Genomic DNA, 16,080 nt, shown 5'->3' on the forward strand with positions numbered 1-16,080 from the left:
ACAGTCTATACCCCAGGAACACCAGTCCTGGAACCTTTCCCTGCAACAAAGCCCGCCGCCAGCTTTGTCCACATATCTTCTCTGGAAATACCATCACTGGACCTAACCAGGTTACTCACAGAATCATGGGCACTTTCTCATGTTCCTCAACTAACATCATATATGCCATCATGTGCCAAGAATGCCCAGATGCTTTGTATATTGGACAGACTTCTAACTCCCTTAGACAAAGGGTTAATGGGCACAAAACGGACATCAAAACACTCCATATCCACAAACCAGTTAGTCAACATTTTAATGGAATGGGGCATTCTGTCAATGACCTAAAGGTATGTGTGTTACTGAACAAGAACTTTTCACCATTCTTCAAAGGGAAGCAGCCAAGCTGGCTTTTATATTCAAATTCGGCACATTAACACATGGTTTAAACTGGGACAGGAACCTTCTGAGTCACTATAGGGGCTGGTCTGCATACTTGGCTTAATCTAATTCTTGACCTTCCCCCCACCCCTCCACACTCTGATTTGCTCACCTTGATTATCTTTTTCTGATTTGTCCTCCTTGCTTACTGTTTTTGGTTCTCTATGCCTTAAATATTGAGTCTGTTCTGGTCTGGCTATGGCCTGAAGAAGTGGGTCTGTCCCACGAAAGCTCACCTAATAAACTATTTTGCTAGTCTTTAAAGTGCTACTTTGCTTTTTGTTTTGATACTTTATTTCATGTGACAGTATTGACTTGAATGGGGCTACTCATGTATGTAAAGCTAAACATATATATCTATATATCTATATTATATGCACAATTTCAAGGTCTACATTTTTACTGGTTAAGATATTGCTCGAAGGATGCGGTACAGAATCTTCACTACTAGGTATGTTGATAAAATAAACATTGTACAAAACCAAAAAGACTGTCTGTGTAAGTGCTCCTGTACCAACATTTATTAGAAAGCAAGAACACTCAGGAAAGGAAAAGAAAGCAATACTTCAAATGTAAGAAATAACAGTTGCACCTCCCTGGTCTGGCAGCATCAGGACCCGACCATTCCAAATAAGAGAATTTGCCAGACCAGAGAGGTCCCCTGCCACAGGCCCCCAAGCCCTGGCGCCATGCTCCTGGGGTTGAGGGCTGTTGGGAGACTCTAGCCCTGCGCTCTTGTGGTGCTCCAGCTCTGACCATCTGTTGCTATAGGGTGCATGTGGTGCTCCAGCTCTTGCCCCACACTGTTGCAGGACTGCTACTGGGCTCCAGCATCGGTCCCACACTGCCCCCACCTGGGAGGCTGAGGCTGTTGTCCCTGGCCCCAACTGTCCCTTCTGCCTTTAGGCTCCTGGGGTCTCCTGTCCGGGAGCATTCATGGTCCTGCCAGACTATGGATGTTGACAGATCAGAGGGTGCCAGTTTTAGGAGATACAACTGTATTAGGGTCCTAAATAAGCAAAGTGACATTGTGAAGAGGCTGATTCTCATTGACTGCGAAAAGACATTCTTATAAATGAAATGGTTGTTGTTAGCTATCATAAGCTAGTCATGTATATAAGAGGGTAAGAATGTCTGACTAGATTAGACCTTAGAGCTTTAAGGTGAGTCCCAGATGTACAATGATCTAGAGATCATAATTTGATGACTAACAGGAAGAAAAATAAACTAATAAGTAAAATACTAGTTTTGTTTCTTAAAAGGTGTTCCCCCCCAACTGCAAGCCATAAAGTATACTAAATTCTAGAAGTAAATCATGTAGACAAATAAAACAGGATATTTTATACAGATCAACCTGAAGAAACTTCACACTACTGAGCATATACTGTAATTCCTTTACTGGGTCTGATATATCTTTAGCTTGCTTTCCCAAATAAAACAAACAGGAATTAAAAACAATAAGCTCCAGCATCTCTAGTTAAAATATATCATTCTAAATTACATCAATGTACCTCTTTTTTTTTTTTTTTTTTTTTTTTTTAATAAAGTGACACTATGGGCCCTGACCATTCTACCAGTGAAGTCAACAAGCCCTGGCTCTAATAAATATGTTGCTTTCAGCAGCACTACAGTTATTTCCAGATTTTCAGTTTTAGAGAAAACCCAAAAGCAGCCATCTATTTGGTGCACAGGCTTCCATACTGTGGTATTTTGGAACTGCTTCACAAAATTAGTTCTTTTTACACTAAAAATAAACTAAAACATTGCAAGACCCTACCAAAACGTAGCTGTTACAGAAAATACTTGACTTCCTAATACAAAATTTGGGTTCTCTAAAGCTAGGAGAGTAAATAGTTTATCCAAGTTTAAAGACCGAATTCTAGGCAAGTATCTTCATTGAGTAGTGCACAAGGTCCCAAAGCCTCTTGTGCATTTACCCTCTTTTAAAATGAAATGTAAAGGACATTTCCCTCTTTCCTATATGTCTATTTTCAAATGAGTATAATAAAATAATATGAAGCCCAAAAGGAGGAAACATTTCAAAACTGTGGTTGCATAGTACTATTCACTTACAGACTCTCTAATTCTGACTTAATTCATGATGTACTGCTCACTATACTAGTAATTCTTTCAACTTTATATGTATTCCAGGGTTGCCAGTTTTGATCAGATATTTTCCTGAAAGTTTCAACAAATGATGTTATTTAAATATTAATATTTAATTCCTGGAGACTCTGGGACAATCCTTGAAGGTTGGTAAGCCTAATCTGTTCACATAACCCATGGATATCCTAAAACCTACAAAAGTATAGGCATGATCCTTGCTTTTAGTATTGGCACAATATTTTAAAAGTCAGAAACCTAACACTGTATAAAATCCATAGGAAGTTGTCTGCCCAATTTTAAAAAGCACTAAGCACCATCAACGTCCAAGGACGTCATTTGATTTAAGAAAATTATAGAAATGTGCCTCGGAAGATCACCTAACCCAGTCCCCTGCATTGGGCCAGGACAATAGCAGCACTTAGGAATTCCGCACTTTTGAAAAACCAGGCAATTTAGGGCTGTAATTTTAGGGCTATAATTTTAGACTATGTCTTTCAAGTTATATTTTAAGATAACGTGCTACGTCACAATTCAGTTTTTTAAAGAACAATAGTAGCCAACAGTATTCAGTTTCAATTATATAATACATGAAAGAGAAAAAGGTTCACATTTACTTCATGACAAAGTTTACTGCACTTCTAAATGAGTAACAATCTTCAAAAATACAGTTCTCATGGTTTTTATCACGCACACATTTTATACTTAAAGGTTAAAACAATTATTGTTTGGGCTGAGAAGAAACTACAAAACAGTGTGCTTAAGATTACTGAAAAAAACCCAAAATATTACAGCCAAATATATCAGATATTTGAAATCACCTTTCTTGGATCATAATTCAAAGGTAATGACAACTACTATTATGGGTCAAAAAGAGAGATAAATCCCAAGTATGAAACATCTTGTAAAGCAGGACAACAAGTACTAAAAACAAACAAAAATGGATAGACTTCTGTAAAACTAATACATTGAAACATATTTTGTGATGTGAGGTATGGTTGAGTTGAAGTGCTACAGTGTATTTCCACATACTCAAACTCATTTCAAATCACTTAGTTTAAAGTTTGAAATCACCAGATCACTGGCTGTTTGCTGATGACTTTCATCACCTGACTTCTTTGCTGAGATAAGATACATTCAAATAAGCAAATTAACTGCATGATCAGATATGAGCAGCCATATCTGCCAATTAAGAAGGCAAACTGTAAGTAAAAATGCAAACATACAGCTTAGTATTCTTCATAAATACATTTTCAAGCATTTAACATTATCAATATTTTTAAAAGAATTTAAATAAATGCAACTATTTTATACAGAACTGTACCATTTATTATACACACAAGTTCATCAGTTCCCTTTGTTTACAAAGGCTGGTTACAGATAATCATATGGAATGTTACAGTACCATCTTGCATAAAATTTTAGTACAATTTTGCACTTGAAAAAAGGTGCAAAACACCAGCCTAATAAATCTAACTCAACTGAAATTTTTAATTACATCATTAATACACACCACAAGCTATACATAAGCCCACTTTTCAGTCACCACCTCAGTATGTTGTAGCAAGTACCTTAGGTTACAACTGATTCCAACTCATCAGTTAAATTTATTTAATTCTTGCACTGCTACTCACTCTGGAACCTTTGAGTTGTATGCTTGTATGCAGAATTACAAAAAACTCTTGGTAGTACAGTTGAAAGGAGGTCAACGCTGGTTGCCAAGTACTAGTCACAAGAGATTTCTTCAGAGAAGTCTCACTTAGGAACAAACATTCTTTTTGGGATACATTTCTTTCTCTCAAAAATAAAAAAAAAGTTTTATCTTTTCAAGACTCTCCATTCTGTACCTTGGGTGCTGGTGGATGCATGAAGTCTTTAAAAGGAACTAGTGCCTCCTTGAGAGCGGAACAGACTTCTGAGGATGAACAAGTGATACATTCAACTAAAGTTGGGTACAATGCAATAACTTGTGCCCATGTGTTTGTATCAACTGTAACAGAGAAGTAAAAAATGAAATGTAATATTCATATTTTTACACTAGAAAGGAACTTTGTAAGCTATGGTAAAGTTTTTTTTTACCCCAATATCTCACTAGCTCTAAATTGTATTTTTTTTATTAAGACATAAGGCGTGAAGATGTATATTTAGCATGAAAGAGATTGCTGGAAACCAAAAATTTAAAAAAAAATTGTATTACAAAGCATCCTAGAACCTTAAACTATTCGGTTGCTCATACTTTAAGTAGAGAAGTAGCAGGTGGACCTCACGTATGTAAACCTCACAATAAGTGAACAGAAAAGCCTTTATTAAAACATGCCATTCAAATTGCAAAACAAACACAAAATATATACCTAGTTTTAAAATGTGCTGATATGTTAAAACAATATAACTGAGGCAGTTTCTCCTTTGATTACCTCACAAAAACTGATGTGTGCGCACTCCTGCAACATCTGACATAAAAAATGGTCTATTGCTCCACCCCAACCCTAGGGGCAGGGGTGGGAAGAAGGCAAGCTTTGCATGGGCCATCCAAAACAAGAAAAATCTTTAACATAGTTCTGTTCTGTTCTACTTAAAGGTGTCATTAATTATATGCTACAACTGTGGTTTTCAACCTTTATTCATTTGCAGACCCTTAAACATTTTCAAATGGAGATTCAACAAGGGACCAGCTTCCCCATTCAGCCAACGTTATGGCTACCAGAAATGCTGTTTTCATCAATAAAAGGAAGAGTGTGCAGGTAGCCATTGCCTGAAATGGAGATCTTGTAAGGTGATTAACAAATAGGTTGACATCCCAAACCAGAATAGGATGATTGACTGGCAAAAAATTTCTAAGCCCCCTGAAGAACCTCATCATTGATGGGTGGGCCAACATGGAATAACCTATTGGAGATTGGAAAGCTGTTATGGCTGCCAGGTGGATTCTAAGGGAATTCAGTGAGAGCTCTCAGTTCTTGAGTTCTAAAATGTAGTCCAGTACATGTAATGACAGTGAGGCTGTCAGTGGAATATATTTTGAGGTCACTCTAGCAGTCAAATCTTGTCCATTTTTGTAAGTAAGTGTAAAACGTACATAATTTTTGCTGTCTAGCATTAATCTGACAGGCATCATGAGCCCAGAAATTCAACAGACTGCAGGAACACACCCACCCAAGGAGGTGGGTGTCACCCCATTATAGTTTGTTTTTAATCCCATTAATCATCAATCAGCTACTCTTTGAGGCAAAACCCACTCCAGATTGTGGTGAAGGTTCTTTCTGTGTTCTTGGGAGCAGAAAAAAGAGTGACTTGAGAGTGACTGGTGAGTGAATGTCCAGCTGTATTACATAAGAAACCATGTTCATCAGGGTCAAGTCTGGACTATTAGAGTAGCTCTGGGTTTGCCTTTTGTTTTGAGGGGGATGTTACAGGTGTCAGTACAGAATGAGTACAAGAGACTCAGCAACCACTGAAGACAAAAGGCATCCCACAAGGATCAATGACCGAGTTCTCCTCCCAAGCAGAACTGCATACACTTATTTCTTACTGCGTCAAACAAGTCTATTTGAAGAGTACTGTATTGCTGGACTACGTGGTGAAGTCTCTTATTTGTGGTTTTGAAAATTGCCTGCTGAGCGTGTGCAGTGACATTGTGAACTCCTGGGAGGTAAGCTGCCATGATGACTACCTCATTCCATATGCACCAATGGCAAAGTCTGACAGACGGGAGTGGGATCTTACCTCTCCATGTGGGTTGATATGGAACATGAATGACATGCTGTTCATGGACTAAGAACGTTAGTTTGTAGCTTCATGAATAACAAGCAGTCCTGTAGCACCTTAAAGACTAAAATTTATTTATTAGGGAATGAGCTTTCATGGGTAAAACTGAGGAAGTGTCTCTTACCCATGAAAACTCATTTCCTAATAAATAAACGAATGTTAGTGTTTAAGGTGCTACAGGACTGCTTGTTGTAATGTTGGTCATCATGAGTTTTGTGTGTTTGCCTCCTATAAGAGTAGGAACTGGAATCAGGCATATCTAAACTGCCCTGAGTTCCAGGAGGTTGATGTGCAGAGTGACTTCATGAGGCATCCACCTGTCCTGGACTATGTGGGTGTCTAAATGAGATCCCCATTCCAACAAGGATGCATCTGTCATTATAGTAATTATTGAAGTAGGGAAGGTGAAATAAACTCCCTCACAAACTTGCTCCCAAATGTTTCTTGCAACTTGGACTATCTATACCTTAACTAGACATATCCAAAGGTGAAAGAGCTGAATGCAGGACAGCAATTGTTGCCTGAGAACTCTCGAGGACAATATTAACATCACTGCTCTCAGAGAAAAAAGGATGTGTAGATGAAGGTCACTTGAGGGAAATGGATGGTGGTTACACTTTCTTTTGGAAAGGAAAACCAGTAAGCCATAGGTGAACACATGGTGCTGGCTTTGAAAGCTCTTTCCATCAACTCAAAGCTGAAGTTCAAAAGAGAATTGGAGAAATATAAAATCAATAGTGGAAGGACAAAGTGAAAGAAATCCAAACATTCACTGACAGATGTAATATGCAGAGATGTTTTTGAAAGACAAAGACTCTGTACAGACCAAAATCATGTGGCCTCAAATCTCTGAGATATGAAGATGGCAGTATCCTCCTTAAGCATAATGAATCTATCAGAAAGCACTGGAAGGAATGCTATTGAAGGCTTCTAAATTGAAAAATGACTGACTGACCACACCACTGACTCCATCCCTCAGCACCCAAGATGGGAAACTCTTGCCAACCCAATGAAACCTGGGGAGGCCTGTAAAGCAATTAAACAATGATGAATAAAGAAGTTGGTCCCAATGGTATATCATATGAAGTACTGAAAGTGATGGGTGGAAACACTGACCAACAAGCTTCATTTGATGCTCCTTAAAATCTGGTGCACTGAAGATACTCTTGCCAACATACATAATGCTACCATCATCAGCATTTTCAAAAAAGGAGACAAGTCTAACTATGGCATCTATCAAGGCACTGCCATCTCCTTCATCGCTGGAAAAATTCAGCCCCGTCTTGCTCAGGAAATACTTCCAGAGTCCTAACATGGCTTCAGACCATCACAAGATACCACCAACATGATTTTCATACTGCTGGACATGGATGCAGGTAACCAGTTGGTTACCTGCTTTTCTAGTGCCAGGCCTCTGGGGTGGAGTTGGATTTGTGGTGCTGCAGCAGGGGAAGGCACATCCCAGTGTTTCCTACCCTGGTGGCTGCCCCACACATACCTGCATGTTTCTGCAACCTTTCTTCCAAAAATAAAATTACCAATAGTATAATGCCGTTGTCAATATTTGAATTCTATTAAGTCAATGTGATGAGATTGGTTCCTGGCAAAATTTTACAACTAACTGGAAGCTGTTAATATCAAGATTGCAACAGATCTGAATCTACCATACTTTGCTTGTTTTAAACATTATTTCAGAGACAGTAATGCATTGCAGGATATTGGTCTAAGATTTCCAGAGTTGGCAAAATGAAACAGCTTCTTAGCAGTCTCCATTCCATTCATGTTGAAACCTTCCTTTGTTTTGCATTTTTCTCTTTTGTTGATGCTTAAAAAAAATTATAAAGTTCTGAAGGATTCTCAAGTTTAAAGAACATGATCATGCCTGAAAAAAATTTGAGCCTTTCTGAAAACTGATTGTAGTAGGAGAGAAAAATAAAAACACTTGGACATTCAGAACAACAGCTGCAACAGTCTCAACATAACCTTATCCAAAATAGGTGATCAGCTATCAATAAAACTAAGGTATCCACAAATCCTGGGGAGCCTGAAATAGTGGTGGCCTAGCAACTAAAACCTAACAACGTTTCTTTTTTGTTTTGTTTTGTTTTTTGTTTTACAACAGTAAAGAACTAGGAAAAAGAATTTAGTTTAGCTGTTTACCCAGTCCAAATGTAAACTAACTAACTTGTTTTGTAGAGATACACAACACTCTGTCTGTAGCTGAAGACAAATTGTGCTGGCTCTCGGAGTTTCCTGTGCAGTGCATGTGCAGTAGCACCTCCTTGTGCTATCTGGCGCACATGTGGTGTGGGCTCCTCAGTTCCTTCTCTGTTGTCCTCAGCTGACAGACAGAGTGGAGCACCCACAGGGACACTACTTGAAGAATGTCATTTTTGAAGCTTTGGAGCAACCAGAACTTTTGTCAGTTTCAGAATCTTTACAGAATGCAAGCACAGAAACAACAGAGGGCATAGAGGAAGAGCTCAACACATGTAATGTCCATGATGGTAGTTCTCATCCTTTTTTAGACTCTATGTCTTGTTTGGGCTTCTGTCTAGTTTGAGCTCCCTGTCCTAAGAAAGAGGAAAGTCCCCTCCCCCTCCCAGCCCCCAAACAACCTGAAGTTTTACACACTGAACCTCTCTCATCCGGCACCCTTGGGACCTGACCAGTGCTGGATAAGAAAATTTGCCAGACAACAGGAGGTCAATATTTTCTAGCACATTACCAACACTTCCACTGCTTGCAGGACTCTTAGAAGACATTTGGGGTAAATAAGAACTAAATAACAGTACAGAATTCTAAGAGCCAAGACTGATGGCTCTAAACAAACTCTATGAGACAACAGAAAACGTGGCTACACCCATAATAAGTGGTTGCCTGGCTAACGGAGTTTGCTGGACAAGGCAGTTTCGGATTGGAGGTCAATCTGTACTTTTGATTTTGGAATACAATGGTTAAAAACTAAACTTATTCCACGGAGTGTTATTTTTTCCTCAGGAGAATTAAGCAGCAGCAATAGCAAATTGAACCAAGTGCGAAAATGTGCTAATGCACAAAGAAAAAGATCTATACTAATATAAAAATGCTAAGACAAAATGGCCTAATGAGGCTCAGATGTTGAGAGTTGACTGATAACTCCCTTGTCTGAAGATAGCGTGAGGAGTCACGGAAATAAATTAACTTCAATGGAAGGCAAATGAAAAACCAAAAAAGAGACTCAGTGAAACAGCACAGTAAAAAAGCTGACTGGTGGCAGGAGAGAAGCATAGTTTTTGATGCAAACAACTGCATTTAAGTTTTTCAAGAGTACTGGTTAAGACTACTGGTGAATGCTGCCTATAAGGGACCAAAAATGTTCTAAAAGCTAAAGGAGTTCTGCCTGTGCATTATTAGAAAGACAACACCCAGAAGTAAAAATATTGCACAGCATTTTTTTAAGTAAACATCCCCAACACTGTATAAAAATGACTATCTTAATCTGCATGCAGTAAACAGGATGCTGTTTTGGAGAGTTTGAGAATGAGAGTTTAAGACCCTGAAAAGAGTACGGTCTGGGTAAACAAGGATCTGGCAAGAGGAAAGGATGTAGACCACAATGGAGATAGCCAAAAAGCTAGAATGACATTTTCTTTACGTTCTTACCATATTTTATAGGAATTGTTTACCAAAATATTTTAGAAAATAATTATATATTTTATTTTTTTAAAGAAAGGACATTGGTACCTTAATCTGGAATTTTTTTACTTTAACTATATTGACCTGTTTTGTAAAATGCTATGAGATCTACTGATGAAAAGTACTATACAAGAATTAGAGGTATTATGCATGTAGTCGACCTCTAAGAGATGTAGGTTTATTGTATATTACAGAGATGTTTAAAAAATTTCTACTTGGGACCTACACACACATGAAAAGGCAAATTAGGAATTTTATGGATTATACTTTTCTTGGAAATAGTGGGTTTAATATATTTTTTCCCCACAAACATATTATATACACAATTATGTTTTGTTTAGATCTCTGATTAAAAACAACTTACCATTTTCAGGCTGAGTTTTCTTGAGTGAATCTATTAGAGTACTGACTGCTTTTAAAACAAATATGATTTCTGTTACTTGTTGCCTACAAGGGTAAAATATAAACTATAATCAACCATACAACTTTAAAAATGTTTCCCAGAACATGACTGTCCTGTTGACTTTTATATAGCAAATACAAAAACATATTTTGAACAAAAAAACATTTGGGATGTAAACCTGTGAAACCCAGGCTATTTAATACTATAGTTAACATTCATCTTTAACTAATGTCATTTTGCCACCTGTGACTCATTTACATTTAATTTTCAGAAATCATGTCAATGCATAAGCTTCAGTCCTACAAACACTAATATGTGTGCTTAACTTCAAGCATGTAAGCAGTCCCAAAGAAACTATTTATTCAATAACATACTTAATGGATAAAATTTTCTAAAGTTTTTGAATAGAATGGGAATACCTAAATTATTTAAGTGCATTTAAAATTTTTACCACATATTTGTGTTCAATTTTCTGTTTCAACAACTATAGTATGCATAATGCTTTAGAGTACTACTACTTTCCTATTACTCTATTTCTGAGGAGCTTTATTATTTTCCCATTAACCTATCAATAGCTCTGATGAAATAAAGGAAGATATTGTTACAGAAACACAGTACTTATATTTCATTGTCTCTGAAAGTTGCACTACTGTACGTTGCATTCCTGAACTCTGGATAATAGTCCTGAGGATAACTGCTTCTTAAAGACCTTTCCAATCAATAGTCTTCCCAAGCAAATTTGGCATTGACATTTGTTCTGAAACTGTTAGAAATTCTTCCATAAGAAATGGTTATTTACCCAGTGCTGTAACTGCAGTCCTTCGAAATGCCTCCCCGTATGGGTGCTCCAACTCTAGGAGCATTCATTCCTCTTAATTCCTTCCATGATACATTTAACATAGTAGTGTACATTCCACCAGAGCATGCACATTATTCCACCTTTTGCTCCATGGCCTTGCTATATAGCACTACATGGGCTTACTGTTGTCAGTGCTTTCTGTACCATGAAAACCCATGATGGGGAACCCCAAAGCAGAGCAGGAGGGTGGGTAATGGAGCACCACAGGGTCGTACATCTTGAAGAACTACAGTTACTGTCAGGGTGAGTAACCATTTCTTCTTCTGTGAGTAGCATCCCTATTGGTTCTCCACTGTGTGTGACTACAGAGCAGTGCCCTGTTAAGGAAGAGGTGGCTTTAGATTATAGTTCAGTGTGAAAGAAAGCACTGCTGAGCCAAACACAATGTGACTATGTTGAGCAACCAGTTCTGAAGCAGTAGCCACTACAGCTGCTATAGCAAACTAGCCATATTAGTCTGAAAATATATTTATTGTTCAAGCCAAATAGCTACACTCAACCATCCAAATAGCCACGTATGGCTACTGACTAGTGTGATGGGTACCACAACAGTATGAGAAACTGAGTCATGAATTGCAGCATAACATTCAGTGAATGTATGCATAGGATCCCATGCGGAAGCTTTACATATTTAAATGATCGGTACATTCTTAAGAAAGGCTGCAGAGGTGAATACAGTGTTTGTATGTCAACAGGTGCTTTAAGATTAAGAGACTGATCATAATACAACCTTATCTCTGAAAAACATGGGGAGTATGAATAACATGTAGAGTACACCATAAAAAAACATCTTCCCCATGTATCAGGTCAATGTAAGGAGAATGTAATCTGAAATATCAATTTAACGGACAAATGGAGTTATCTGCATGTAGCCATAGGTTCAAAATTGTGGTCTTGTAAGGTATTTAAGGAGCAAAAAGAGATCCTGAATTGTAGTAGGGCATTTAAAAGCATTGCACAGGCCTTTGAGGAACCTCATTATCGTTGGATAGGCTAATACAACATAACCTTCTATTGGATGATGGCTGTCAGATGAAGGCTGATAGAACTCAGCAATAACCCCAAGATCTGTATTTCTAGAATGCAATGTAGGATATCTGTTAGTGGTCAGTGCAATGTATTTGACATCACACAAGGGGTGAAGGATTCCATATGTTGGGTGAAAGATCTTCCCACTCTCATGAGAGAGAGGAGCAGCAGCATAAAAAGTGATTGGAGAGAACAATGTCAGTGGTATCAGATACAAGAAAACATTTCTCAGCTCTGGCCTTGTCCCTTTTTATTTTGAGGATGACTCTGGATATTGGAGCAATTTGGGGGAACATACACAGAAGACCACTGGAGGTGAAAAGCATCCTCCAAGGAGAGTGACCCAGACTGCTGTGGAGCAAAACTGGGTACATTTCCTATTTATTGCTAGGGTGAGAGAGTATATCTGAAGAGTACTCCATTGTTAGTACATGTGGTGACATATAATGAACTCTCTCTCAAGAGAAGTGCCTGTTGAATCTGTCTGTGGAGATAAGCTGAACTCTTGGAAGGTATTTTGTGATAATCTTATTGCATGTATTCCAAATCTGAAGCTCGACAGCCTCAGCACCATGGAGGGGGTTCTTGTTCCTCCTTGTGGTTTATATAAAATATAAACAAGTCATGATATATATGTTTTTGCTCAAATTAGTGGCAGGAAACTGGAGACAGGTGTATCTGCCAGCTCTTGATACTAGAAAAATCCTTTTTGAAGTCCCCAGACTCCGTTTTGTACCCCCGTCCTCCATTTTCAATAAGCTACAGTCACTTCCCCTTTAGATGAAAATTGTAGTTACATAATACTGAAATGAAATTGGCAGGGGAGAAGGTGTCAGGTGAACGGACTCCTGCACACAAGCTGCGAGAGATTTCCACCAAATTTATAGAATTGGGTATGAAAAACAACCTGTTCAAACCACGTATACTCATAAATACATCATCTTGAGCTACCCTGAAAGGCCTCCCATGGACGGTTGTGTTACCTGTAATGAAAGTGCCAGCCAATATATGCATCAGGCTATGTCTACACTATAGAGTTTTGTCCACAAAACTCTCATTTTGTTGACAAAACTTGCAGAGTGTCCACATTACAAATGCATTTTGTCAACAGTGAATCAACAAAATGCGGCAGTTTTGTTGACAGCAGTCTGCCGCTCTCCTAAGAGGAAGAATGCCTCAGTAATAAAAAGCAAGTGTGGACACTCCAGGGGGCGCTCTGTCAACAAACAGGGCTTCTGGGTTACCGGGCAGCCCTGTCTGCTATGCTTGTGGTTGACCATTCTGTTGAGAGAGCAGCTGGGAAGTCCAGCCACACACTGACAGAACAGATTGCTTTTGCAATCTGCTTTGCTATCTGGCCGCAATCTGTCAACAGAAGTAACTTCTGTTGACAGATTGCTATAGTGTAGACATAGCCCCGGTAGGCAGAGGCAGTTCCTGACAAGGGTCTAAGGGCTGACTGGAATCATATTAAGTTGGAAGGGGACATAAACCCATGCAGTGGGAAGAAGGCTGTCATTACTATTGAGTCAAGATGAGTCCCTCTGAACTCCAGCTTTTGCACAGGGATCAAAGTGGACTTCAGATTGCTCAACTGCAGGCCCAGCTTCAGGAAGAGTTCTGTGGCTTTACACATTGTTGGAGAAGTTAATTCCAACCAGTGTCCTTTCAGAAGCCCAGGGGTCTTAGGTAAGCAGACACCAAAAATGGCATTCTTGCAGAGATGAGCTGCTATTATTGACATGACCTTTGAAAAGATCTTTGGGGCATATGTTTGGCCAAAAGAAAGCAATCTATATTGAAAATCATTGAGAGCAGGACTGGAAGGTACCTCATTAGGTCATCTATTCCAGTCTCCTATGCTAACAACATGACTATGTAAAACTAGACCTTTCTTAACAAATGTTTGTCTAATCTGTTTTTAAATCTGCCATGATGGAAATTCCACAACCTCCCTAGGCAATTTGTTCACATGATTAACTACTGTGACTGGAAGTGTTTTCTAACATCGACCTAAATGGCTCTAGCTGCAAATTAAGAGCATAGTTATTGTCCTACACTCAGAGGTTAGCAACCTTTTATGTACCTGAAAGCTGTTATGTCTCCCTTCAAGTCTTGTCTTCTTTTCCACTAAACAAACTCATTTTTCATTCTTTCCTCATAGGTCTTGTTTTCTAGACCTTTGTTTTTGTTGCTCTCTGGATTTTCTCTAAATTTATGCACAACTTGCCTAAAATGCAGCTCTCAGAACTGGACGCAACACTCCAGCTGAGCTCTTATCAATGAGAAGAGTGAAAAATATTCCTTGTGTTTTGCTTACCCACATGCCTGCTAATACATACCAGAATTATATTTATTTTTTTGCAACAGTGTTACACTGCTGACTCTTATTTCATTTGTGATCCCCTATAATCTACAGGTGATTTTCTGCAGTTGTTCTTCCTAAGCAGTCATTTCTCATTTCGTATGCATGCAACTCATTGGTACTCGTCTACTGTAAGGTATAGGAATTATTTGTGGAAATATATATCCTGAAGATCAAGAAGCAATCTTCTTGTTTCAGTGCCAGGATTACCTTTGCCAGTGTCATCATTCTGAATATTTGTGTCTTATAAAGGTGTTGTACAGGCTGCCACTCTTTTTTGGGACTAGCAAATATCTAGAGCAAAAGTTCTTTCCTCTGTGCTGTGTGGGAACTGGTTATATAGTACCCAGGTGTAAATAAAAGTACTTTCTGTCAAAGCAGGTTCTCATTGGAAGAGTCCCTGAAGAAGGGGGATTGGCAGACGGAAAAGGAACTTATCTCCAAACCCCATGTATTCATACTGATAGACTCCCAAGCCCACTGCAAGTGGTAAAGGTAGCACATGAAAGAGGAAAACAGTAAAATATTGCACACTTAAAATGGAGCACCATTGGAATGCTACTCAGAGAGAAAGATTTTTTTTCTGTAAAATTATATTCTTAATTATGAATATATCCTTTCCTACCATGAAATATTGGCACGTTTATGGTATTTTTCTATATAACACATACCGTGGAAGAGGACATTTGCCACTTAATCTTTCATTTTCTATGTAGCGATGCAGTACATCCTGTGATCTTTTCAAGAGTACAGACAGGGCCATTCTGGAGATATATCCTTCCTGAGGAGTTGTGACTTTATTACTGAATGAAAACTGGAGCAGCGTTTCAAAGCACATCTTAGAAAATTCTTCTCTCATTCGAATATCTATTTCTGCTTCTGTCAAAATAAAATCATCTGTAATACTGCAACAAGCGTGGTAAACATACTATGTACCTTTTATTTCAATAGCTGCCTTAATCCTATTTACAGTAATTAAAATGATACTATGCACAAATACTGTAAAGCACACATTCTGAAAAAATACAGTACAGCCATTTTAAAGCAACACAAAATTCAGAAACAGCTGTGTCTTTTCAATTAGTGTTTTCACTTAGCTATACAGTTTTAATCTAAAAGTGACATCTAGTTCGTTACACCACTTTTATTAAGGTCACTTAATTTCACAGAACAGGATTTTAATTTTTATGCATTGCAGTTGCCTGAAATTATCACCAGTACTATTTAACTTGTATTCTGGAGACCAAAGTGAGTGGGAAGTGGAACAAGTTAAAAAAAACACAACAAAAAACCCTTCAAAATCTCGACAGGTGCACAGAGACAGGCGTACATAAACAAACAAGATATTTCTTGCAACACATGGCAATATTACCAGAAAGTTGCAAAGAGAATACTATTCATTCTTCATAGCATGAAAATAACTCCATACCTGAAGAACTTACAGTATAGTAAACTCTT

General features: G+C 38.3%; 1 protein-coding gene and 1 long non-coding RNA gene across 5 annotated transcripts in view; one reads left to right on the top strand and one right to left on the bottom strand.

The window, feature by feature from the left end:
- The first annotated feature begins 2,575 nt into the window (after window positions 1–2,575).
- On the top strand, window positions 2,576–15,467 carry LOC142023179 (uncharacterized). Its single transcript, XR_012648145.1, has 3 exons — window positions 2,576–2,672; window positions 5,155–5,264; window positions 15,339–15,467. It is a non-coding gene; the product is annotated as an uncharacterized LOC142023179 (long non-coding RNA).
- The window catches only part of MON2 (MON2 homolog, regulator of endosome-to-Golgi trafficking), a 175,966-nt gene continuing 162,556 nt past the window's right edge, over window positions 2,671–16,080 (bottom strand). For 2 of the 4 annotated variants that reach the window (XM_075013786.1, XM_075013756.1), the window contains 3 exons: window positions 15,294–15,501; window positions 10,331–10,413; window positions 2,671–4,513 (listed from right to left, as the gene is read on the bottom strand). In XM_075013786.1, the coding sequence (XP_074869887.1) occupies window positions 4,350–4,513; window positions 10,331–10,413; window positions 15,294–15,501 (455 nt within the window). In that variant the 3' untranslated portion in view covers window positions 2,671–4,349. The remainder of the gene's footprint in view (window positions 4,514–10,330; window positions 10,414–15,293; window positions 15,502–16,080) is intronic. The other 2 variants (XM_075013775.1, XM_075013765.1) reach the window with 2 other exon arrangements.

Source organism: Carettochelys insculpta, chromosome 1, assembly GCF_033958435.1.
Source record: "Carettochelys insculpta isolate YL-2023 chromosome 1, ASM3395843v1, whole genome shotgun sequence".
NCBI lineage: Eukaryota > Metazoa > Chordata > Testudines > Carettochelyidae > Carettochelys > Carettochelys insculpta.